Raw genomic sequence first — 26,302 nt, forward strand, 5'->3', positions numbered from 1 at the left:
CCCCTATTTTAGTCAGTCTTCTGGCATTATTTGCTATTTTACACTGGACAAGTGACTCAAGTTCTCCATGCTTTAGCACCAAATGCTTCACTCATAAGACCACTCTAATAATCATAGAATCGTATAGGTTGGAAAAGACCTTTAACAACATCCAGTCCAACCATTAACCTAACATTACCAAGTCCACCACTAAACCAATTAAGGGTAGAGTAATAATTTCATGTTTCCTGGTTTGATGGCTGCATTATTTTTAATGAAAGTAAAAACTAGGAATCATTAAGGTTGGAAAGGATCTCTAAGATCATCAGTCCAACACCACCATGCCCACTAAACCATGTCCCAAAGTGTCACATCTGCCTGTTTTTTGAACACTTCCAGGGATGGTGACTCCACCACCTCTCTGGGCAGCCTGTTCCAATGCTTGACTACCCTTTCTGTGAAGAAATTTTTCCTAATACCCAATCTAAACTTCCCCTGACGCAGTTTGAGGTCATTTCGTCTCATCCTATCGCTAACTACTTGGGAGAAGAGCCCAACACCCACCTCACTACAACCTCCTTCCAGGTAGTTGTAGAGAGCAATAAGGTCTCCCCTCAGCCTCCTCTTCTCCAGGCTAAACAATCCCAGTTCCCTCAGCCGCTCCTCATAAGGTTTTACTGTACCAGTCACCTAGCATTTTGGGGATCTGACAGTACTTATTTAGTTAATAAAAATTCCACAAATAAAAGAAAACAAAGAAAATGAAACCCAAAATGCTATGCTGTCATAAAACAGCAGATGCAATCTTAGAATGACCAAAAGTCGGAAGTATAAATCTGTTAAATGTCAGTCAGAGTTTTAATTAGACATGTCTCATACCTTACCTTTTAAAGGTTTATTTTCCTTTTTCACCCAATAGCCTAGCATGTCAACATTTAGAACATATATGTACCACACACAAAAAAAAAGTCGGTGCAAAGTGTCAGGACATATTGTCTTCAAATCTACATTTTGCTTTGTCACTATTAACCATGCACCATTGTCTTTGAACTATGGGGATTCTCTCTTTAACAAGCAGTAGATAGCTTATTTGGTTGCAAACTGAATTAATGGAATATATATATTTCCATCAAACAAAATTATTGTTTTGTATTTTATTTCTATGGATAAAAACACACAAGTTCCACCTCTTGTGTTCATAGGATTTTGATCTAGTTGGGTGGACAACTTGATGGGTGAAAAACCGTCTGGATGATTATACTCAGAGCATAGCAGTTTATGGTCGTACACTGCCTGGAATAAGTGGAGTACCACAGGAGTTTATCCTGGGACCTGTCCCGTTAAACATTTTTATCAATGACCTGGAGAAGGACATGGAGTATACTCATGTCAAGTTTTCAGGTGACTCCAATTTCAGGGTAACAGCCAACACACTGGCAGGATGACCGTTGAGGGGGACCTAGATAGGTTGGCAGAATGGGCCAACAGGAATCTTATGAAATATGGTATGGATAAACGCAAAGTCCAGGCCCTGAGAAGCAAGAACCCCCTGCAATGACACAGGCTGGGGACTGACCAGCTCTGCAGAAATGGCCCTGGGGGTCAAGGCAGACGGTACTTTTGGGCCCCTTGAGGTCCCTTCCAACCTGAACTGTATGATAATGATAAATAAATGCAGAAGTAGTCTATCTCTTTTTTTTCATACTGTAATTTTCGACACTGCTATATCCCCTCCCTTGAGACACAGCTTTTCAATGTGAGATTCTTACAATTTGAGGGTTTTGTTCTACAATATGCTCACTGTTTTATTAAAGGTGATATACCTTGGGTATCCCAATATATGTTATTGATGATGACTAATAGTTAAACTGGTTTCTGGTGTAGCCAATTAACTCAGGTCCATAATATGCTTATATAAATCTACTATTGATATTACGTTGGTTGTTCCCCATCTATATTTACATGGACTTAATCCATACTGAAGCCAGAATGTATTTGCAGATCACACATTTTTTGAAATTTTTTCTGTAATTGCTGTATTCTCATGTTTCACAGCCCAGATGAAGTTAATTCCCCTATAACTATCTCAAACTTTTAATTCATGGTCACACATACGGGGAAAATGTCTCTGCAGATGTGAAAGGAAAGGGAGGAGTTTCAATACATGATATCTATTGTGCCAAGGCCACAGAAGCCCCTCTCTATGGCTACTTTGCTGCCTGCTGGAAGCTATGCTTTTGATGTTGATGACACCCATGAAGTGAACAGCTTTTCTTCAGGACTGGTGACTTTTGTCCAAAAATTACGTGTTTGCTTGTTCCATTTGATCTTAACTCAAAACCAGCCTTGAAAAGTCTGAGCCTGCTCCTTTTAAAGGAAAAAAGGATTGTTCCCCCTTTAAATATGATCATTTCCTGGCATTGATTCTTGCCCCTTGAAGTCACCGGAAGAAGTCCTGTGGTGTCGTGGTTTAGCCCCAGCCAGCAACTAAGCACCACACAGCCGCTCGCTCACTCCCCCTACCCCGATGGGATGGGGGAGAGAATCGGAGGAGTAAGAGTGAGAAACACTCCTGGGTTGAGATAAGAACAGTTTAATAATTGAAATAAAATAAAGTAAAATAATAATAACAACAATATAATAATGATAATAATAATAACAATATACAAAGCAAGTGATGCACAATGCAATTGCTCACCACCCACTGACCGATACCCAGACAGTTTCCCGAGCAGCGATCGCTCCTCCCTGGCCAACCCCCCCCAGTTTATATACTGAGCATGACATCATATGGTATGGAATAGCCCTTTGGTCAGTTTGGATCAACTATCCTGGCTGTGCCCCCTCCCAGTTTCTTGTGTACCTGGCAGAGCATGGGAAGCTGAAAAGTCCTTGACTAGCATGAGCAGTACTTAGCAACAACTAAAAACATTAGTGTGTTATCAACATTCTTCTCCTACTAAATCGAAAACACAGCACTGTGCCTGCTACTAGGAAGAAAATTAACTCTATCCCAGCCAAAACCAGGACATGTGGTCTGAAAGATGTATCATTGATCCAGTAGATAATAGATGCCCCAAACATTCTTAATGCCATGGGAAAAGAAGGAAAGCAGCTTTCCCTGAAACTAGAGTAGATCTGTATGACTGGAACAAGCACAAGTACTAGAGCCTGACAGACTTATCCTTCCTCTCTCACCTTCTGTCACTGGCTTCATATATGCTCACAGCAGCAAGCACTTCACACTTCACAGTGATGGAATCAGAATAAAAATGGAGATGAGCAAGAGATTCACAGGAGTCCATTCCACCAAACATTTTTGTTCTCTTCTGCTCAAACATTTTTGTTCTTTTCTGCTCTGACAAATTCAATATTTTTAATGAGTCCTGATAATTAAAGCTACCCTGGCATTTAATGTGATTATTACAGCAGAAGACACAAATACCACTCCAAAATTCTATGCTACCACAGTATGTTCTCTTGGATCACTATTAGTAGCTGATAATGTGCAAGGCAAAAGATGCTTTGGGTATTTTCCTCATGGGAATAAAATCAAATGCCATCCTAATTTATTATTTGCATTATGAGCAGATATCCTACTAACCTTTCAGAGTTTTAATTATAGTGAGAAATAATGTATAGTAATAATAATTTCACATTTATTACCCCCAAAAATGCAATTACTATTAAAACACATGTACACAATAATAACTGCATGCTTGTTTCATAATTTGCAGTGCAGGCAATTCCATATCCCTTATTCACTACTAAAAAATAACCACCCCACTCTAAAAAGTACTTTTAAACCTTTATCTATAAATCTTTGTTTTTCTTCCTTAGTGTTTTCCAGGGTGCCTGACAATACAAATTCGTACCATTTTGTGTATTTTTATTGTGATCTTAATATACTCCGTGGCTCAAGGATGTGTGGTGAGTATTTAAGTCAAGTATAGAATAATTTAGCATTCTGTTTGAAGAACAACCTGCTACGGATCCATTAAACACATACCGTATTCATGCATTCCTACTCTTTTTATTAATCATACTTGCAGAACATGTTTCTTCCAAATTAAAGCCCTTTGGTATAATTTGGACTTTCACTGCCCTGAGTCAGGGTGTTGAATTAGGAATGGCAAAGCTATTAGCAAATTACACAGATAATACCTAGTCAACTCCTGTAGAAATTTTTATATCAAACCTTAGTATCACATAGTCTGCTGATGTAGTGTGCTTTATGAGAAAACTGTTTCTAAATGTTCAACTTGCTTACTAGTTCATTGGCTAATATTTTGTGAGAGACAAGGCATGGTGTCAAACATTACTTATTTCTATGTGGCAACTTACAGAACGTATTTCTGTATAATAATGGGGATACTGTTAGTCCAGACAGATCAGAAAAGATAATGAGGTCTTAAAATATGGACAGTATTGCATAACGAGAAGAGGTGCTTGCACTGTGCTACTTACATGATCCATTCGCATCTAATGTCTAGGAAGCTTCTCTTGTATGAAGTGAACTTGCTCAATACTTCTGAAAATTGAGCTTTTTTTACTGTAGATTAGCAGCTAGTTCTACATGGTGGACTTGAATGTCAAATGGGATTTAAACTTCCACCTGATTATTTGGCATGTAGTTGCCTTGTCAAATTCCTAGCATTCAATTTCAGCATTTTGGCTGCTAATGCTAATGAATTAAACATGTTAGGGTACCCAAAGGAAAGAATCCACACAAAAATAGCACACTAAACACAACTGGAAATGCTGAGAAGGCAGATGTCTCAAATCGTGCCTCTCTCTGGGATTTAGGCAATGAGTTCTGGCCAACAGGAAGACACTGATTTCATGAGCAATTCACAGTGCTAACTGAGACGCCAAGCCTTATTTTGTATTTTGTGTATTCACTCGTCCCTGGACCTGCCCTGAGAACATCTACCAAGCTGATCCCCATTAACTGAATGGGCAGAGGATCCCTTGTCTGTGAATTCCAATGTCCTGAGAGGTACCAAGAATTACTGATGTTCAGACATTTCTGGGAATTCCTGAACATCAGCTGTGTGAGTAACAAACAGCCCTAACAGCACAGAGATATATATGTGGTTCTTAATGTGCATATAAGCCCAAAATGCATAGAGATGTGCAGCACCTCCAGGCTAGCTAGCATCTCAGCAAGTTCTGTGTATCTGACTTTGGGACTGAGATGAATATTATGACAGCTGGAACCTTTGTGGATCATCCCCTGCAGATCTGACACTTACTTTGACCAAATGAAACAAGCACCATTGTTGTCACTTAATGATGATGAAAATGTGAAACAGACATCATAAGGCCTAAGGCAACACTGAACATCGGTGAAAGAAGGCAGATTAGAATACAGAAGTTCTGGCCTCCAACAAGGCAGCGATTATTCAGTTACAACCTAGAATAGGTCACAAATATAACTTTATCCTTTATCAAAGTAAAAATAGCCTGTAACCATTGAAATGCTTAGGAAAAATGTTTAATCAATAGAAATTATTAGTTCCTGCAAAGTAATGCCTCTAGAATTCTCAGCTAGCAGAGGAGCTAGGTGTTGAGGTTTCACTCTTTAGTTGTAGAGCAGATAGTGTTTTCCTGGATGGATTGCACATCATTTATGAAGCCCTCATGCATGCTTATGTTTTTGGATGAGTTTAGTATGATCAGCATTTTTAAGGCTGTTGAACAAAATCACATTAAACGGATTTTTCACTTCACTCTTTCTCATCTCATTTCATAATGTTAGCCATTATGAGTTTAACTCACATTTTATCTGTTATGTTTCATCTTTTTAAATGACTACAACCCCCTGTAAAATATATTGCTTAATCACCTTTCAGGTTGTCAGTTATTTTACAGCATGCTATAAAATTTCATTATCTGTGGTTAGGATGAAATAAAAAGGTCTAGTAACACACTTCAAAAGAGAAGCTTAAGTACAGGGCAGGGCTTATGTGGCAGTGCCTGTTAAAATCAATTTCACACTACCATCCCACTCTCCCCTTTTATGCTAACTCTTACCCTCTCCCTTCTTAAGGGGTGAAGGTTGGAGCGCAATTAAAACTGGAGCTGTAGGGACTTGCACTGTTTGCCAGAAATTCCTCCCTTCCTTGGGTAACAACTCTGAGATGTGCACATGGCATTGCCTTTGGAAGAAGCAGGTTAAATTTCCTCAAATTTCCCATAGGAAATTCACGAAAACATTTTTTATATTTCCCAGTCTAGGGAGGAAGTGGAACTCCTTGGATAACTGACATGGCAGGGATACGTAAAGATGAGGCCTTGTATTTAAATCATATGTGATAGCAGAAGTAGCTTTGAAGTGGACAAAAGATATTCATGTTTAGCTTTTCAATCAAAGATTAAAATATGATTTATTTTATATTTGATTAATTGAAATTGATACAATTTACATAGTCAATAAACCAAACACATTTCCTTCTGTGCTCTGTGCAAGAACCTTTCTCACCTGCATGGCCACATAAAATGTTCACTGAAGTTCCTTAATTTTGCAGGAATATGTTGGCCTGAGAACCTCTTGGTTTTGAGCACTGAGAGGGAAACTATTCAACTAAGCCCAGACTTTAATTGGTTGGCCTTACTGGCATCTAATGAACAAGGAGTGTCTCCCACCCAAAATTGAGTAAACTGTTACTGGAAAAGGAGAGAGATTTTATTAGAGCAGCAAGCTGGGTGGGAACTCCACAGCCGTATTTTCACAATTAGAAACGAACTACAGTCAGCCCCCATAGCAGCTGCATTCCTGTTTATTTTATATTTAACTTTCTCCCTTTCTCACCTCTCCTGTCTTTTCTAGGTTGGCTGTATGCCTTGGGTTTGGAATACCAATTCCAGTAGTTCAATAGTTATCATTTCTCCTGGTGGAACAAATAAAACAATGAATGAACTTCCATGTGACACAGCCCACTATGCTTTCCTTTCCTGTGTAGTGGGGACTCTCACCTTGGCAATATTTCTACGTGTATCTTCCTTGCCAAAAATGATTCTCCTGCTTTTTGTTACAATTTTGTACATAGTTATTCTGGAACTCAGTGGCTACAGAAAAGCAGTGGGGTAGGTATCTTGGAAAGTCAAAGCAATGGGTATTTGTGTATAGTCACAACATTGACTACTCATCTGTGAATTGTCCTCTAGCATTCAGTACTGCTTAGGGCTATATACTCAGTAGAGCATAAGAAATACTTAAGCCATCCTCTCCCCAGCAATTGCAGGATCTAGTAACATCCATCAACAGGAGATCAGGTTTTGGGAACTAGCAAGTGTTACCCTATTATTCTGTAGTTTTATACTAACATACCTCAGCTGAACACACTGCACTTTAATTATAATATGAAATAGAACACTATTAAAAATTTCACTTCCATATTTCAGCAGCCCTCCACCAATTCCAATTTCATTTAAGCTTTTGAACTTTTAAGTGTTTTTATATTTCCTAATTAAAAGCATGCACACACATTGCAATAATGCTTATCATAAAATCCTCAAGAAGTTGAATGTTGGTGTGATGCAATGATCAGATTTACTGTCACCCATCTCCCTGTCCATATGAGCCTCTTCAGAAAAGGCTAGTGATTAGGGGGTACCCACATGTTCTAAAGATCTGATATTAAAAATATGCAGTGTTAGGTATTAGAAAACCTGGAATAACCCATTTCCTTTCCTTTTATTTTTAAGGGGTGGCTCCTTTTATATGCGTGGCTATGAACCAATACTAGCCATTTTGCTATTTTCTTGTGCTTTGGCACTGCATTCCAGACAGGTGGACTTGAAGCTGCGTCTGGACTACCTCTGGGCTGTGCAGGTAAGTCATAGGACTTTTCTTTCTAGTATCCATGCACACAAAATGATAACCTGACTTTCTGAATTGGCTTGCGCATACTTTCAGAACAAGTTATTTGGACTAAGTTTCAAAAGTGTTCATGTCTGTTGGGGTTTACAGAGAAAAATTATTAGAGCTTTCTTTCCACAGACCTATAAAATTCATTTGCTCTGGAGAAGTAATTTTTGGTTTGTCTGTTTGTAGTTGTTCCATAACAGTACATCATTGATGAAGTAATATATTTATATCTAAGGTGCATTATGAATAGAGAAAATTTCAAACATGGGAAATTGACTGGTAGCAATATAAACTTGAGATAAAGAAACTAAATCCATGGGTTTTTTTCATATTATAATACAAAAAGGTGTGAAAATAAGTTGATGTTCAGGTAAACTTAAAAGAAGCAAACAAAACTGGTAAAAGGAAATACTTACACCTGTATCATGCAATGAAACTATGGAACTCTTTCCCAAAGGAAGATCAGAAATTTATTTAGATAGCAAGTACATGGCCTTTTTTTTGGAAATGTATGTCCTAACTATCATAATCACAGCAAAACCTATAGAAATTATATTAGCCATAAGCAGGGGAATCAGGAAATGTCTACCTCCTTTCACACCTCTCAGCAGTCCTATTCCCCACCCCCCAAAGTGTTTCACACTGGCCCCTGAGGGAAGGAGAAAGTTGAAGAAGATGTAAGTTTGTTTTGGTGGAATTTGGAAGTTGGCTTTCTGATAAATCTTATACTCTTACACTCTTGTAGTTCACAGAGGTCACATCCTGTTCTCACCTACACCCTGTTAACTGTGTTGTTAAGAGGACTGTATAAATTGTTGCAGTGCTTGCTTTTGCATGTAAGATCAAGACTGGAACACATGGGTTAAACACATCCCTGACTCTACTGTGTTACCTAGAATGGAGAAATCAGGAATGACTTAGCTCTATTATCTTGCACTCTTAAAGTTTTTCAACCTAACAGTTAAGCTCTGTTGGGATTATTTGTCTTGATGTCCAAGAACATGTCCACCTCCTTTATGATTTAAGTTTATCTTGTTCTATAATTTCTGTGGACTCTGTGCTGTTTAACTGAGTCAACAACGCGTGATCACTTCATTTAATTTTTGTCCTATGACCTGCAGTATTGATAGGCGCTGTGCCTGTCAGCCTCAGAAGTTTGTTTTGGACAAACTGATAATAGTTTCCACATACTGTGGTGCCAAATATATTTTTCAGGTGGAAAAAAAAAAAATCCCCTGATTTTGAAACTCAGAGAAACACATGAACACATGACTAGCTGTGTAGTGGCTATCTTTATATAGACTGGCAGATGGTGGAAGTATGTGAGTGCCATATGATCCATGAATACAAGACCTTCTGTAGGTTATTCCTAGCCATGAAATAGAGTAGCAAGCAGGAAGATACTGTTTTGCTATCCTGTGGCCTTTCAACAGGTCAAGAGTGAGTTCCAGCATCTTAAATGCTTTTCATCATTCCAGCTACTATGATTTGCACAGTGAATTGTGCATCCCTAAGGAATGTACTGCTTAAAGATACTTAGTTTTAAGTTGGCTTTTAATTAGCAATCAATTAGTTTTAAAAGTTCAAGTACAGGGAACTAATGGGATGCTTGCCTGCTGAAAGACCAGAACTGGACAATAGTAAAGGAAGAAATATAAACATTTTCTGTTTTCTTGGGGCCAGGTTTTACAGAAATTACCTAGCCATCTACCACTATTGTTAAAACCATTGTGCACTTACTTCAAAGGACAATAAGGGGAGTAAAGACATGTGGATGCCTATCAAATTTCAGTAATGTCCAGCGGCATCTTCAGGTACCATTTCAAAAAGTGCTTTCCATCTGAGAAGATCAAATGCCATTTTCAGATCTTTTCAATTGCAAATCAGGTACTTACATGGTACCATCTTGTCTGTGAGATTTGCATGATAATGATCAGAAAGGAAAAAAAATCATTGGAGGTAGAAAATTCAGAAATTAGGGATCAACATAAGTACCATACTTTGAAATCAGTATGCTGGGTAGATGCTTGGCCTCTTTGATGATCTGGGCATATACCCTTGTTGTTCTCGATTCCACGTGGAAGATCTATTCTCTGTACAGTAAATAATAGTGGGTAACATGTTGTAAGAAATGTTGTCCTGGTTTCCACTCTGTGTATTAGTTGTAAATTATATTGAATACAAGGGCTAATTAACAACATGCAGAAGTACCATCGTGATGGATGTTACAGAAGTGCTTATGGTGCTTACCTATTCAAATATATAAGTAAAAAAAACATTATCTTTTTATTTATGAGGCTCTTTGGCATAGTAAAAATCTGAGTGTTAACAGCTCTGGGAAGACCGTTGGTTGGAAATATCTGTATGTTAAAACTGCCATTGAATAGTTAGCAAACCCCAAGCTACTAATTGTTTAACAAACTTTAAGAGGAGACAGGGTAAAAGTCATCTTCCTGAGTGACAGTTTTCTCTAGATGTGGGACTGCAGGAGCCCTGTATGTGGTTAAATAACATTCTTGGTAATGTTTCTCTACAGACGCAATACGACTTACCATTGAACCATGTTGGCTTAACTTGGTTACATTCTTGGTAGCAGATGTTTTAGAAAGACCATTGACTTAGTGCACAGGGACTTTCTTGGAGATTTTCTTCTGTTTTACAGAGTGTGCTGGTTCTTTGTGCAAACACTGAATTGCATGAACCACTGCTGGAGTTGGAGACTCACATCTCCCGGTAGCCAGCTGCTGCTGTGTGAAAGATGTGCCAACATGGTACAACATGTATTTTTAGGAAGCTTCTCAGTTGTTGGCTTACAACTGGGAGAATTTCAGACTCAAGGGCTATTCTGGAAGTTATAAACACTTTGTTTGCATACTTTCAGTAAAGCTCATTGTGGGGCTAATCCTGTAAAAATGTTCTGATATGAATAAAACACTTGTGGCATAAGTTGCAATAAAAAGGATTTCATAGATATTTTCATTTACTTCATCATGAACAACAATCTAGTACTAACTAAATGATATTTTAAACACTGAACATATCCTGCAATTAATACAATTATTAATAAGAATATATAGATAGATGCTCAGTGGTCTATGCTAAGGTCTGAGGAAAACCCATTTCCTTAGATTTTGTCTGCCACATCAGGAAGAAAATGTGTTTTGAGGAAAAGCAGATTTCAAACAAGAAAGACAAATTTAGAAAAATGATACAGTTTCAAGAAAAGTTAATCTAATTTTCATGCATCTAGGTTACGTAACCAGAACAGAGATAATACAGTACGATTTATGTACATTATGTGGGAAAAAATAGATTATTCTGATTGATTATAAGTTGATGAAACATTTGTATTTGTACTTACTGTTCACACGTCAATGGTGTTACAAGTTCGTGTTGATTTTGCTAGGTTTTTTCCTGTGCCAAATTTAACCTTTCTGTATATCACAGTATTTCCGGAAAATATCTGTTGGGTTTTTTTTAAACAGGCAGTGGGAGAAGAATTTAATTTTCTACATAACATTGTTGAGTAACTCTGTGTGCCTCATATGACAATAACTGTGAATAGCAAATATAGGTACATTTTACTTATTTGTGACTGCTAACCACTTTTGCTTATGCAAATTATTCAACAAAACTGAGAAAAAAAAGGACAAATAAATACAAGCAATACATTTATGAAGAAGCTAAAACTGCCAAAAAAATGGGAGTTGCTCACTCACCCAGGATTTGTCAGGGGAGGAAAAGAAGAATAATACAATGATATGACTGATTGTTGCATTCTTTAGGGAATACTAGAATATCATTCAGGTGTCTTTTCTAATCTGTGACACTTGTAAGAAATACGTATTTTACAGTCGGGAAGCAAGACTTGCCAGGTGTACTTGCACTTCCTCTTGGAAGGTTAATGGTTTCTTCTCCCTTCTCAGTGTCTGTTTTGCCTGGGAAAGGGTGATGCCTACACATCCTTTTATCTCAGCTGCTCAAAGAGTAGGCACTAGGAGTTCATGAGTCACAAGGAGGAAAGAGTTTTCTTTGCAATCCCCTGAAGAGCAGAAAACAGGAAGCTGGAAAAAGGTCCAGAAAATATCAGTAATTGGTTTACTTCTGTCCCTGTTGAAGTAGCATGATGGGTCTCTTCCCTGTGGTTTTAGTGCCACCTTCAGGTACAAAGATGATGTTTCTGTGGCACCGGTGCCCAGCTTCTTTTTAGCTGTATCCTGAAACAGTGAATTTTCATGTGGTAACTCTTCAGTCAGTAACATTGCTACACCATTTTTATGCTTATTAAACAGTCACCTGATAGTTCAGGTGATACAACAGCTCAGACCACTTCCTGAACAGAGGATGTGTAACCAGTTACGAGCATTGTAAAAACTGTGGGATGCTGTGCAACTTTGTAAAATTAAATAGCTGTTAATTACATTGATGTCAAAAGCCACAGTACCAAAGAACATTTTAAATTTTGTCACCGAGTCTGAAGCAAAAACAAAGCCTGCTTTTAAAACTGCAGCTTTGCAAATACAGTTAAGTTCTGCAAAATGGCCTAGCTGCCACAAATACCAAACAGGTGTAAGTAAAAAGCAGAATGTGAAGAATTACGTTGTTCATGCCTATGTATTGTCTGTCTTGTTTATTTTCACAATAATCTGCCTTGTTTTTTGAGCCAGCAGCTATTGCATAAATATCATGCTGGCAGCTTTCCTTAATTAACCAATAGGAATAGGGGCAAATAGATGAAAGTTTGGATGCTATTTAGCTGTCTGGATAATATTTCCACCAGAAATGAAAATACCTGTGACCTGTGCTATTTTAATCCTCTTTCCCCAGCCCCAAGTATTTCTTCTCCTTTCTCAGTGTCTGTTTTGCCTGGGAAAGGGTGATGCCTACACATCCTTTTATCTCAGCTGCTCAAAGAGTAGGCACTAGGAGTTCATGAGTCACAAGGAGGAAAGAGTTTTCTTTGCAATCCCCTGAAGAGCAGAAAACAGGAAGCTGGAAAAAGGTCCAGAAAATATCAGTAATTGGTTTACTTCACTCCCCATAGAGTCGTGTGATGGGACAGTTTGAGAGTCCTCACTGGTGAATGTGACCAAGCCTGTCTTTACCTCATCTTCACTCCTTATGTTCCCTTGCAAGAGGCACAAGGACATCTTTCCTCTTTCCCCAGGCAGCTCATGAGGAGTTGCATATATGAGAGCTGTCTTAGGCAGTGCAGGGTAAGAGAATCACAGAATGATAGAAGCATTTAGGTTGGAAAAGACCTTCAAGTTCATTGAGTTCAACCATTAACCTAACACTACCAAGTCCATCACTAAACCATATACCTAAGTGCCACATCTACACGTCTTTTAAATACCTCCAGGGATGGGGACTCAACCATTTCCCCAGGCAGCCTGTTCCAGTGCTTAACAACCCTTTTGGTGAAGAAATTTTTCCTGATATCCAATGTAAACTTCCCTTCATGCAACTTGAGGCCATTTCCTCTCGTCCTATCACTTGTTAGTTGAAAGGATGGATACTCAAACTCTATGCAGTAGTAGCAGAGAAGGTACACTTCAGTTCAAATTCCTAAAAGATCACTTTAATAAAGGGAGGATGTTAGACATTTGGTATATCTGGATGGTGTCAGAGCAGTCCATGCAGAGACTCCAGCTAGGGTACCAGCAACAATATAGCAGTATTAACCCAGTGTGTGGTCTAAGCTAATATACCTTGCTTTTCAACACAACTAAGTAGCTCAGAAGGAGTGCTACGCTAATTCCATGAACATTCTGCTTCTAGATCTGGGGCTAGGTCAGGCAGAGCTAATGCATCTTATTCTTCATGGCACTGCATTGCGCCACATAGGCATTGCCAGTGCAAATGTGTCCCTGAACCACAGGGAGAGAGTGCACTCCGCTCTCCCTGTTGGCTAGGAAGTGCCTGACCTGAAATAGGCCAGGGCACAAAAAGCTAAGAGCACTTCACCTACATTCCTTTCATTCCGCTGTTTGCATAATTTGTCTCTATTTAGGGATTGCTACCATTACCCACCATGGTATTATTCAAGGGCCTTCCGTGGCCTTAATGGCTTTCATCTCATTTCTGGCAACTGAACCTTCTCAGAATCAAAACTGTAGTTAAAAGTTTTGCATCCAAAGAGGGGAGGAGGTGCTTGCTAGGTGCGTTGGAAATGTAGCATTCTGCTGTGTTTCTTAGCAATGGTGACATCCTCGATGCCTTTCCCTGCTCTTAGAGGATTCTGCCACCCCTTCAGTCATGACTTTGGTGGTTTGTTTTGAGCCACTAGCTATTCACTCAAGAGCTCAGTTCTCAGCCTCTTAATCATGGCTGTGGTCCCATCATTGTGAACATTGTCACACCCATACCTGCACACACAGTAGTGTCACTGTCATTTCTCTCCCAGTAGTTTCATGACCATATTGAGGGGAGACAGAAAGGAGGAGAAAAGCCATCACATGCCTTAAAGTTCTGTCAGAAGGGAACAACCAGAAAACCAACAGGCTAGTGTCGTCTCTCATTTATTTTATCTGGGTGTATTAGAATTGTCTTTTATTTCTATGCATCAAAGGCTGGACAGAAGTCCAGCAACATGACCAAGGTCACAAGGGTCTGCTTCAGTGCTGGCAGCTTTGTCCTTATTCAGTGGCTTGCCCTGACACCTTTGTTGTGAATCATACACAATGGTAGGACACACTACATACTGCTGAAGAACCTTCTCAGTCATGTCTTTCAAAATGAACACTTTGGTCCATGACTGGCCAAGGCAGAGGAATCTGATCACACATTTCTAGATCAGAAATGAACAGCAGCTGCCAGTGATTGAGAAACATCACTATCCATGCAATGCGTCCAATTGATTACTTCACTTACCTACTGCTGCTGGATTACTTTGACTTGTCCAGAAATCTCTACGCACTGGCCCAATGGTGTATTGCTCTTTAGGCTGCTATTCTGCCCCATATTGTATTGGCAGCTTAACTAAGAACCTTATACATTCCTAGGAAGAAAGTAACAAAAAAATCATATTCAAAAAATACAGGAAAGGAGAAGCAAGCCCCAAATGGACTTTTTATTCAGAGCATGAATTCAGTTTTGCAAATCTCTCTGTTGTTGTCAGAGTAAAATTTCCCATACGCCAGTATGATGTAAAAATGGAGTTGTAAGCTTGGTTTGGATTTTCAGCTGAAAAAAGCTTTTTATTTTTACTATTAGAACATTTAAATTCCAACAGTCAGACTAAACGCAAGAAGCCATTACGCATGTTTATATACAACAATAAGTCAGAGACAGAGTTATACCACCAAAACAGGGGAAGGACATTTTAAGAAAACAGCATATGAAATTTAAACAGCAAAAACAGTGTCAGGAAAACAGCTCACAAACAGGAAATAGATACTTGCTTAGAATAAAAATTTCAGGTACGTTTCTTGCAGAGCTTAACTGCTATTTAACATTTACTGGTATTTCACGTCTGGAATAAATTCTGATTCTTATTACACAAATTAGAGGAGGAGCTGAGAATTTATTTCAAAAGGAAATGATTCCTGAAGAAGTTATGTTTATAAAACCTGTTCTTTTTCAGCGTTCTTTCTACTTATAAAGAAATTTAAGAATTACGGAAGTAAACTGCAAGGCAAAGTGGACTGTGTGATTTGAATAAAAAGTTTGTTTCCTAAGTTTTGTCACAGAGAGCAAAAATCTGGCTTCCTGAAAAAGAAAATCACATGAAAATAATATTGTGAGACTATACAAAGGCAAGAGGTGACTGGTTTTCTCCTACTTAGACAGGACTGGATAATGAGAAAAGTATGTGGACTTTGTAATAGATCAGGATAGCAAATTCTAGATACAAAAGGGACACCAACAAAGATTATAGCAGATTCTTCAGTGGTTTATGTGATTGTAGTTTCTCAACAATGCCTGAGAATTTGGCCTTCCAGTCTTCTGCTGACTGCAACTAGATAAACAAAATCATACTGGGATCACAGCAGAAGATTTGTGTTACAGTTCTGTGAGTGTGATTGAAGAGCAAAGAATAAGCTGTGATTTCTGTGAGATTAATTATATGGTACTGATCAAATGTTTTCTAACTGAAATCAGAATGTGATGCCAAAAGTCACTCTAACAACAAGGAGCAAATTCCAGAGAAGTAATTTTGCAGAAGAGTCTACTAAGGAGTAGGCTGGAATTTGCAAACCTAGGAGTCCCAAATGAGATCCCTAGATATTCAGTATTTTTCCAATAAAGGGTCTGATTTTTAGAATTGTTTCCTAATGCATGATTCCTTCTAACTCCTGTGAGTCAAGACACTTGTAATAAGATACCAGTATCTTGGGTTAAGGACCTCAGCTGTGTTAACTCCTGGGCACTCTTTCTGAACGCTGACATTCACAGGAATGATAGAATTTCTGTTGCTCTTGTGCACAGAAATTTCTGTGTGCAGGAACTGTATATGTTTTCATGACAAATACTAGAGTAATTAAAACCAACTCGAGAAATGCTAATTATTTTTATATTATTTTTTTAAATTGCATATAATTCTTAAGGATGTTCAATTTTAAAACCTTTTTCTCCATTGAAGTTACAGTCTTACCAGGTCTGTAGCCATTTTACGGCAAAATGACGTAGGTTTGCTTTAAACACTGGTAATTCTCCAGGCTTCTCTTTTTTGAAAGGTGGATCAAATACTGTTGTCACTGTCTCCACCTACTTGGGAAGTAATTGGCCTCCAAGGCCAATGTGACTTAAGTGGGATTATTCTACTTTTTTACTGTGTGAAAATATCAAGGGCCTATTTAAAAGAACAGAGAACTACAGAAGACTCCAACACACTTACCTGATCAAGCCCTGAAAGTAGTCATCAGCCCAGAGACTTTAGCTTGAATTACTAAGGACTTAAAGGGATTTTGCCCCGATGTAAAAGCATGGTATAGGAGAACTGTTCCCACTCTACTTTGCAGGCATTATTTTGCTCAGCTTAATTTCAAAGGATGAATTAATAGAAGCTATTTGATGGCTTCAGCTAATTTTTTGCTTTTTGGAAAGATTTTTCTTTTCCTCTATCCCCACAGGCAGAAGAAGAGAGAGATGATATGGAGAGAGTCAAGCTGGATAATAAAAGAATTCTCTTCAACCTCTTGCCAGCACATGTTGCACAGCACTTTCTTATGTCTAATCCAAGAAATATGGTAAACCAAGATAAAATTTAAATACATGGTGATGTTGTATAGGTGTTACCTTGTGTGGCTTGGGTTATCTTTCAACTGTATGTTTTCAAGAGAGGCTTGAACTTATACAATTTCATTCATGTTAAAAGGAGTGTAAGAACTTGTGTTCAGGAATTAGATTGGGTTTATTTCTTTCACTGTAGTGTCCTCCTTCTCTAAAGAATTTTAATAAAAAGCAGGATACAGGAATGTTATGTCATTCAATGTCAATGCAGCCAAGTGTCTGCATGCAAATGACTTTTTTTTTTCAATCAATTTAGAATATTGGGATTTATCACAGTATTTCATGAGCTCAGTTTGGTTCTGAATGGTGAAGTATATGAACTGTCAGACACTTCCATATGAACCACTCTAGTTCTAGAAATACATTGCCATTATCAAACCCGTCCATTTGAAGTTAAAACCAGAGAATTGTAAACACCCAAGGAAGACACAGTAGCTTTTAACATCAAAGGCTGCAGTGATTAAATAAAGTGGTTCAGGAAGCCCTTACCAGAGTCCTTCCAGTGCAGCTGCAATACCTGCAGCACTAGAGCAGCCGTAATGATACTGCTCTTGAGAGTTTGGATCAATGTATTTGAAACACAGAAGAGTCGTTTTACTTTCTGTGAGCCCTCTGAATTCTTAAGCAGAAACCTTACCATGCAGAACAGCATTATATGTTATTATGAATAGAGGACTCTGCAACTCAGGGAAAGACATGAAGGAGCGAGGCTGGTTTTATGCTGCAGGGTAAATTGTTCCGTCTCCTGTTTTAGTTATAAAACAAAATTGAGAAAATGCAATTATATTTCTCATACAATAAAAGTTCAACAACTGTTAAGACTTTCTACAGAATTTTTACTCACTGCTTCCATGTCTAAACAGAGAAAAAGACTAATTTTTTTTAAATGGGTTTAATGGCTTAGGTATTAATTTGCTATTGTGTTTTTGAATGGAGAGATCCTTCAACAGTTTTTTAATAAGGCTGGCTTTCTCTCTACCAAAAATGATGGCTTTTGTCCTAGCTATTGCTTAGCAGTAGAATAGATATTATAATAGTGATGCCTGGTTTAGATTAATCTTTTAAAATAAAAATTATATCTGCTCATGAACTGCAGGACCTTTATTACCAGTCCTATTCACAAGTGGGAGTGATGTTTGCTTCCATCCCAAATTTCAATGATTTCTACATCGAATTGGACGGCAATAATATGGGAGTGGAATGTTTACGCCTGTTAAATGAAATTATTGCTGATTTTGATGAGGTAAGGTCTAAACACTTTGTCTTTTGACCGTATCAGTCCTACCAAATTACTATCAACGGAGACTATCTATAGCAACTCAGTGTATCTTGAATTGCCTAATAAAACAGTATTGTAAACTTCCTATTTAATTGTAGTTGGTGTCCACTGGACTTCTCCAAAGTGCCCAGTTTGTACTTTTAGGTACATGAGTCTGACCTCAAACTCCTCTAATATAGGAAGAGTATTAAAAGGCAAGTTAATGGTAGTTTTTTCAATGACCTCAAAGTGGGCAAGCCTCAACTTACCAAAAATAATATGGTTTAATCAACTTGCACATATTATCTGATAACTATGGTTACTTGTCTAAAATATTATGTAATATTTAACAGTTTTATGTTTTAAACAAAGCTTATGGACAAAGAATATTATAAGGACATAGAAAAGATCAAGACAATTGGAAGTACATATATGGCAGCTGTGGGACTCGTACCTACTTCAGGAACTAAGGTAAGATTTTACATGACGGTCATTTGTGGAGGAACCATTCTCCTTCAATTTCAGAGGAACATCAGAAACACAATTAACTCTGTGTGATTATAGGTAACTTGCATTACTTCTTTACAACAATTTAAATCTGAAATTCAAAGAACAACTGTAGCCTGAAAAGAAAAAGTTCTATCCTAGCAGTTGCTCATGTGGCTTCATTTGGGATTTCATTGTCTGCAGCTCTGGATTCTCTGCAAATTGGCATATGAAGCTCCTAAGCCAGAGTGGTAGTGTTTTAAACACGGTATCTTAGATGACCTTGTAAGATGCAGAGAAGGGGAGACTCTACGTGTAATGAATTGCTGCAAAACTAACACAAGAATATTAAAATGTTACTTTTTTTGCTTTTTTCTATTGAAATCCTACAATCAAAACAAACAGCCTCTCCCAGCCCCCAACATGGACAGGAACATAGTGCTAGGTACATTGCTGCACTTTACCCTGGTCCCTCCAAATCAGCTCTTCTTTGTCTCTTACTGCTAGCATTCCTTTCGCCCCTTTAATTAATTACTCAGCAATAAAAAAGTCAAAGTCATTTCAGACCCACTAGTTCTGGGGCACAGTTCTTCTTCTGTATCCTCATTACTACTCCTGAGTGTGTTTCTACCTTAAGTTTGTGTCTTGGGACAGAGATTTCCTAGATTTGCATGCAGCATCTGGAAAAGCAGAGAACCCTGTGAACAGTATACTGAGTACATCGTATACAGAGTACTATGCACATTAGTAATTATATTAATAAAATTAATATATGAAAATTAAGAAAATTAATAATATGAGGGATATAATTAAAATGAAAGCAATCCATACACCTAGTCTGCTCAGAATTTCCAGGCACCTCTCCCCTTTTCTGATATGCATGTACGTATGTTGTAGAGGTACATTCATGCATACAGTTTAGCACTGCAAAATAACACCAAGTTAGAGGGCAAAAGCAAAAAGGGCCAGAAGATGGCCTGTGAACTTTCTAGCAACAATTATCCTTGTTAAGTAAATAAAAAACAAGGCCACATTGAAATCAACTGTTAGAATCAGGTTGGAGTATATCACATGCAACTAATTTTCTGGTCTGCAGGGTATTTACAAGTGATGCCTTCCTTTGTATCATTCCTAGAAATCTACACATTACAAAAAGGTATTTTTGAAACTCTGTTTATGCTGAAATGTTTGACTCCTGGATCCTGAGACAGGCAAAAAAATTGATCCTTTGAATTTTGTTTGGTGTGATCTCAGGCAAACAAGCAACAGCATACTAGTGTGTCTGCTATAAATGCTCTTTGAACTATAATCCTGAAAACAAGTGTGTTATTGGGTAACTTTGACAGCATATGTTCCAAAACCTAAACATGTTTATCTCTTGTATTTTATAGTTGCTAATTGAAGGGTCAGCTGAGTTAGCCCTGTACTGAAGTTACCACTCTGAGCTTATGATAGTAATACATTTTAAATCACTGCAGAAGGTCTTGTACAGGACTCTGCCTTTCTCTGAAATCTTGGGGCAAATTTTGATCTTTTCTGTACAGGTTGAATTTATTTAACATTCTGTATTCCAGAAAACCTAAAGATCTTGTATGAAACAGCCAATATTACTTTAACTTGAGGTTTCAGCTCTTCTGTGATCTCTTCCCACTGCTCATGTGATGCAAATGAGTAGCAATTATTCTTTGGCAGTTTCCCACTAGGTCTTCAGCACGCAGCTATGTATTAGTAGTCCGATGATCCTGGGTAGCCCATCATGCGCAGACGATCACTGCCAGCTGTCCCACAGTCCCTGGGCTGCCCTATGGAGTCATATGTGTCCATGAGGCCGTAAGAGACTCAAGTGCTTCTGGTCTCCCCTCTGCCAGGAGTGTCCCAGCTTCATCAGAAAATCTGGCACAGCCTCTGATTGTGAGCCACCAATTTCATACTAGGATTTGCACATGAGCAGAAAGCAGTGGATGGGGTTAACTGTGCTCTTAACTGAGGATATTTACACACATAAGAACCCAGTACCCTGATGAAGTTAAATGTTTAAATCCCATACTTTACAGGACTGTTGTTTCTGCAGCTTGACTTCAGCAGGTGACTAATAAATGCACATTGCCTCTTTCAGAGTGGTTTTGTTGTGATGCTCTGGGCAGTCTTTCCAGTAACTATTCCTCTGATGTTTAAATAAATAATGGCTTGCCAGTTACGCCATCAGGGCAGCACACAAACCAAGCTTTTTGTAGATCTTTTGCACAATATAAGTTCATTTTGTGTGTGGAGGCCTTTGAAATTACGTCTGTGATTTCACCAGGGTCCTAACTTTGTGGTGTTCTTCAGTGCAGGTTCAAAAGAGTTTGCCAGTAATCCTTTTGAGAGGCATCTGTCACCTGCAACGCATCCAGTATTTGTCACCAGTCCTCTGTTCCGCAACCCTAAAGGGCATTGCAGGAAATCAAAGCATTCATCGTGTAGCAAAGAAAGGAAGGATAAGGAATACAAAGAAGATTAGAGGATTAAACAAAACTATAGACCCTTCCCTCCCTCCTCCAGACATTCAATTTTCTTCTCCTCTCTGTTGGAAGTGTAGCCATCAGCTCTTTAAACTTAAGTCTTGTTCTTCCTTCGTCTTGGTGAGGCTCGAAAAGAGTAGAGCTAGTTGACATTGCAAGAAGCAGAATGACAGAGACTCAGGCAGGTAAATAAAAATATCCTTCCTAAAAATTGGGAGTGGCCCAAGGATGACTTTCATAATTTTTTGTTAAAACTTTGCTCTAATTTTTGTAAATTTCCCAGCCACGTGAAGGAGCCCTTTCAAACTGAACCGAATAAAGCAAATAGAAACCTGTTTCTCAGGTTTCTCAGCCACTATCAAGTACTCCATTTATACAATCTCGCTATCATGACAAAAACCCAGGGAGCTCTCATCTCATGCCAGCTGCCACAGCCCTGTTGTGCAACACCCTACTGAAGCTAGACTGCCACTGACCCTGCATTTCTTTCACCATATCCTACCTTTAGTCCACTTTCACTTTGAAAATCTGTTCAAGAATTCATATTTATTATTCAAATAAGAGCACAATATAAGAGCAACCATACTGAGTCAGGTCAAAGGTCTGTTCTAGTAACCTATCTTTAACTAGCCAATGGTAGACCCTGGGGGAAGGGCATGAGTTATAGGACAAACATGCAAACCTCTCTTTTCCACTTTCTAATGATATGCTGATTAAGAAATTCTAGAGCTACAGATAATATCTCTTTACTACTTTGTAGCAAATATTTCTTCCATGAGTTTGGGTAATTATGTTTGAATCTAGCTAACTTTTGGAATCCACAATATCTTCTGAAAACGGTTCCACAGTTTAATTAGACTGAAGTTGTAAAATTACTTCTTATGCTTTCGGTTTTTTTTTACAAGTTGATACTTCAGCATTGCATTTGATGCTGTCTGGTTCTTTTGCTTTAGTTCATCTAAATACATTTTATAACAACTCATTTCAGCTTGCCTGGAAAGGAAAGGAAATAGGGGTGTTCTGCATCTCATAGGTTTAAACCTAGCAGGAATTTTGTCAATGGGAACAGCATGCACCCCATGGAGCTGGGAGCTAGCAAAAACCCCAAAGGGAGAAGAGGGCAGAAACTATAGTTATTAATAATCATCAGGCAAAGCAGTTTTGTAAGAAAGCAGGTTATATTCCCTGCCACGCTCACAACAAACATCTGCAGCTCTCTAGCAACAGAACCACTTTACCACGGGAACTTTGCTTTCCATTCTTCCCAGAAATCGAAAAGAGAGAGAGAAGGGGGGGGGGAAATCAGTACTTGAGAAAAGAATGCATGTGCTGTAGCCACCATCAAAAGTTTATTTTCACAAACAGCAAAATGGGTTAGATTCTTTTCCTAAGCTGTCCAGTCTGAGCTTTTCATTGTTTTTCACTTCGGTAGTTCACCTGCCTCTCAGTACCATACAAATCTAATCTGCAATACTATTTTGTTTCTAGGCTAAAAAATCAATTTATTCCCATCTGAGTACACTGGCAGATTTTGCAATAGAGATGTTTGACGTTCTTGATGAAATCAACTATCAGTCTTACAACGACTTTGTCCTGCGCGTTGGTAAGTCATGTTTCTACAATTATCACACAAGCAAAACATTGTTGTTTGTTGGCTTTCCCTGTGCTGTCTGCAAAGGATTATCTGTCATGCAGTCATGATTAAAACTGAAAAGCCTCCTTTAGCGGAAGTGTCACATCCATGTTTCTACATGGATCAGCAGGCTGGATGGTGAGCAGCAGTATTAAGGAATTATAAATGTGTCCAATTGTGTTTACTTAATCTACACACCTGCAAAAGGAAACTGCACCAATAACTTTATACAATATACAGTATTATTAGTGTACCCAGTCTTGGTACTGCTTTGCATTGCTAAACTGCTGAAAACTGGGTCTGACAGTACTTAGCTATTAAGTTGCATCTCCAAAAGCTTTGTTGGCATTAAAAGTGTGATGGGAGCTTTTTGTCCACAGATGCCAAATCACCTCAACCAGTCCTGTTTTCTCCAGCAAATCAAATCCTCTGGTCTTCACAACACAAACCTTCCCATGCAATCCTTTACATGTTATTACATGTCTTACCTCTCAGAGTCCTTTCTCCCAGCCTTCTTAGAGAGCAAGTTCCCCTCTTCCCTTCCTTCCCTGCATCCCGCTCCTCTCCAATGGTACTTCCACTGCTGTTCTCATTTCATTGCATATTCTAACACAGATAGTTTTCTCCAGCTTCTTTCTCTGTATATTTTCATGTCTGAATTGTGAGAATGGGCTGGACAAGGGGAAAAGTGAGGTTGCTAGCAGTGGAAGATTGAGAAAGACCAAAGACATCAAGGGTAGCAATATACCTCTTATATACATCTTTGCCCTCCTGTACATCCTAATAATTATAAACCCCTAATTCTCTTTGAACTCTGTTATAACTGGTCTTTCCAAGTTCACAATGGGGCAGAAGACAAATATCAAACCCCCATTCTTCTGCATAACTTGCCTGGGAAAGGCCTTGCATAGAACCTCATGCAGGGTTTAGCATCTGCAGCCCTGCATCAGGGCACTCAGGAGAAGGAACATCCTCTTCCATCTTCCAAAGTGTCGAAATCAGTGAGAGATGTAGAATCGAGCCCTGTGGCTTCCCAAAAAAGATGCTTGAGCAATTTTCACATACTCTTGTCTTCTTCCAGTGTCTCCCTGATCTGAATTGTCTAGTACTGACAACCAATGTGGCACGCTTCCCTTACCCCAATCCTCCTGTCTTCCAGGCCACTATTTCTGTTCCACTTGGAAAACTTCCATGAAGAGGCTTTATATGAGCAACTACAGTGGAAGTCATAGCAAACAATTAAAGATCTTTAACAGTTTGTCCTGAATTGTTCTACAGCTAAACTCTGCACTACCACTGCTTTTCTTCTTTTCTTAAAAAAAAACAAACAAAAAAAATCCATAGATGAGCCAAATTTTTATGTTGTCTGTCATATTGCATTTCCAGTAAGGTATCTCTGTGTATGTCTTTGTTTCTAAAGCTCTTACAAATACAGAAGTCCAGTTGGCATTAATTCAACACATATTATGTCTTATGACCAGAAGAATTCTAAGGCACCTGTGTGGAATCTATTTTGCAGGATTTATGTTTCCCTTGGATTATATGCTGTAGTCTTTGAAACCAAACTCATTGTTTTGATTTTAGGTATTAATGTTGGGCCGGTAGTGGCTGGAGTCATTGGAGCCAGAAGACCGCAGTATGATATCTGGGGGAACACTGTAAATGTTGCCAGCCGGATGGATAGTACTGGAGTGCAGGGGAAAATTCAGGTGAGTGCATTCTGAGACAATTTTGCAAACTTTACATACCTCCAATTTTATATGTGGTTACATTTTCAAGACCACTTAGAAAACACCTCACTTGATCTTGTGGTTCTTGTGAAAAGGGCAACATTCTCCAGATGATTCAAGCATCAGAGGTATAGTTGTTTTCCATTATATTCACTTCACTACTTGGAGGCAACGAAATCCTCAAATAAATCATTTCCCATCAGAAGAAACAGAGTTCTCTGCTGCCTTGCACACAGTTGGAGGCAAGCCTGGGAATGCTGACACTGTCCTCGTGCTGTAGGAATTTTGCCTGAATAAGGACTACAAGGAAAGGATCTACGTCCATTTGCATCATGCTGCATTTTATGTAGCTTTAAAAATTCCTTGGATACTTTGGATTGGAGAGACTACACAGACAGAGAACATTGTTGTTCTACTAGAGCTTGGCTAGAAGCTATGCTACACCTCTCAAAATCTCAATGAACTCTTGCAGTCCTTTATCCAAACTACCTGTCTAGTCTCCAGGGATCAAAAGTTCTTCTGGAGTAAATTAACATCACTGGAACTGATCCAGCTTACAACAGTGGGCAATTTGGTTACACATTTGTGTTGGACGGAGCTTAACCTGGCTGTGTAATTATTCAGCTCAAGACCAGAAGTTCTGCTTCTCAGATTCCAGTTTGGTCAGTGATTTTTAATTCCTTAAGAAAATTCTAAGTGAGCCCGAGAGCAGCAGTAGGTGCTAATTCATTCTGCTTATGCATATTTCATGACAGAGAAGTAAAATGGAGCAGGCTGGGCAGTTCTAGGATTAACCTTATATGAACAGGAAAAACTAATAGGTTTTTTTTTTTTTTCTGTCTTCAGGTGACAGAAGAAGTTCAGCGGATATTAAAAAGGTGCAGTTATGAATTTGTGTGCAGGGGTAAAGTCAGTGTAAAGGGAAAAGGCGAAATGTTGACCTATTTCCTGGAAGGAAAGGCTGATGGAAACAATTCACAAACACGGTCTTTAAACTTAGAGCGAAAAATGTACCCTTACGGGAGAGCAAACATTCAAACAAAACTGGGCACCAGCTGTCTGTCGGTATCCTCAGTTGCTAGCTTTACTGTAAAAGCTGGGCTTGGAGCAGGTCAAGCACCTGCCACTCACACAAATCAAACACTGCATTATCTTCCTTCTGTGCCAGCTGTGAAGGAGACATAGAGCAAAGGAGATTTGGTTGTGCCATTTGCAATGAATTTGGAGAGCAATGGTTGCCTGAATTTTTACCAAGAGGTCAGAGGTCATAGGCCATGGCACTAACCAAGGACCATTACAACCCAACCAAAGAGAACTTGGGGACTGTGTAACGAACTCTTGGAATGGAACATATAAGGGCTAGCAATTCTGTTAGGAAAAGTCAAAACCTGATTTTCTGGAAATGAGGAATATTTTCTTGGCATTTTTAAAAGGTAAATGAAAAAAAAAATGAGATAAACGTGCAAGCAATTATTTATGTGTGTGTGTGTATATATATGTTTTAATCTATATATGCACATATACAAAGTCCTGTGTAGTCTTAATAGAGATTTATAGAGATTAACATAAAAATATGTATTTATTTACACATCCACCTGCAATGACACA

The 26,302-nt window shown here is 38.6% G+C and overlaps 1 protein-coding gene across 1 annotated transcript in view; it reads left to right on the forward strand.

The window, feature by feature from the left end:
• Window positions 1-25,879, forward strand: part of ADCY1 (adenylate cyclase 1) — a 153,348-nt gene extending 127,469 nt beyond the window's left edge. The window contains exons 12-20 of the mRNA XM_075705746.1: window positions 3,820-3,909; window positions 6,812-7,068; window positions 7,690-7,816; window positions 16,927-17,043; window positions 18,183-18,329; window positions 18,717-18,815; window positions 22,820-22,934; window positions 24,549-24,673; window positions 25,541-25,879. Coding sequence (XP_075561861.1) covers window positions 3,820-3,909; window positions 6,812-7,068; window positions 7,690-7,816; window positions 16,927-17,043; window positions 18,183-18,329; window positions 18,717-18,815; window positions 22,820-22,934; window positions 24,549-24,673; window positions 25,541-25,879 — 1,416 coding nt within the window. The remainder of the gene's footprint in view (window positions 1-3,819; window positions 3,910-6,811; window positions 7,069-7,689; window positions 7,817-16,926; window positions 17,044-18,182; window positions 18,330-18,716; window positions 18,816-22,819; window positions 22,935-24,548; window positions 24,674-25,540) is intronic.
• The last annotated feature ends 423 nt before the right edge of the window (window positions 25,880-26,302 follow it).

The sequence above is a fragment of the Pelecanus crispus genome, chromosome 2 (genome assembly GCF_030463565.1).
Source record: "Pelecanus crispus isolate bPelCri1 chromosome 2, bPelCri1.pri, whole genome shotgun sequence".
NCBI classification, from domain to species: domain Eukaryota; kingdom Metazoa; phylum Chordata; class Aves; order Pelecaniformes; family Pelecanidae; genus Pelecanus; species Pelecanus crispus.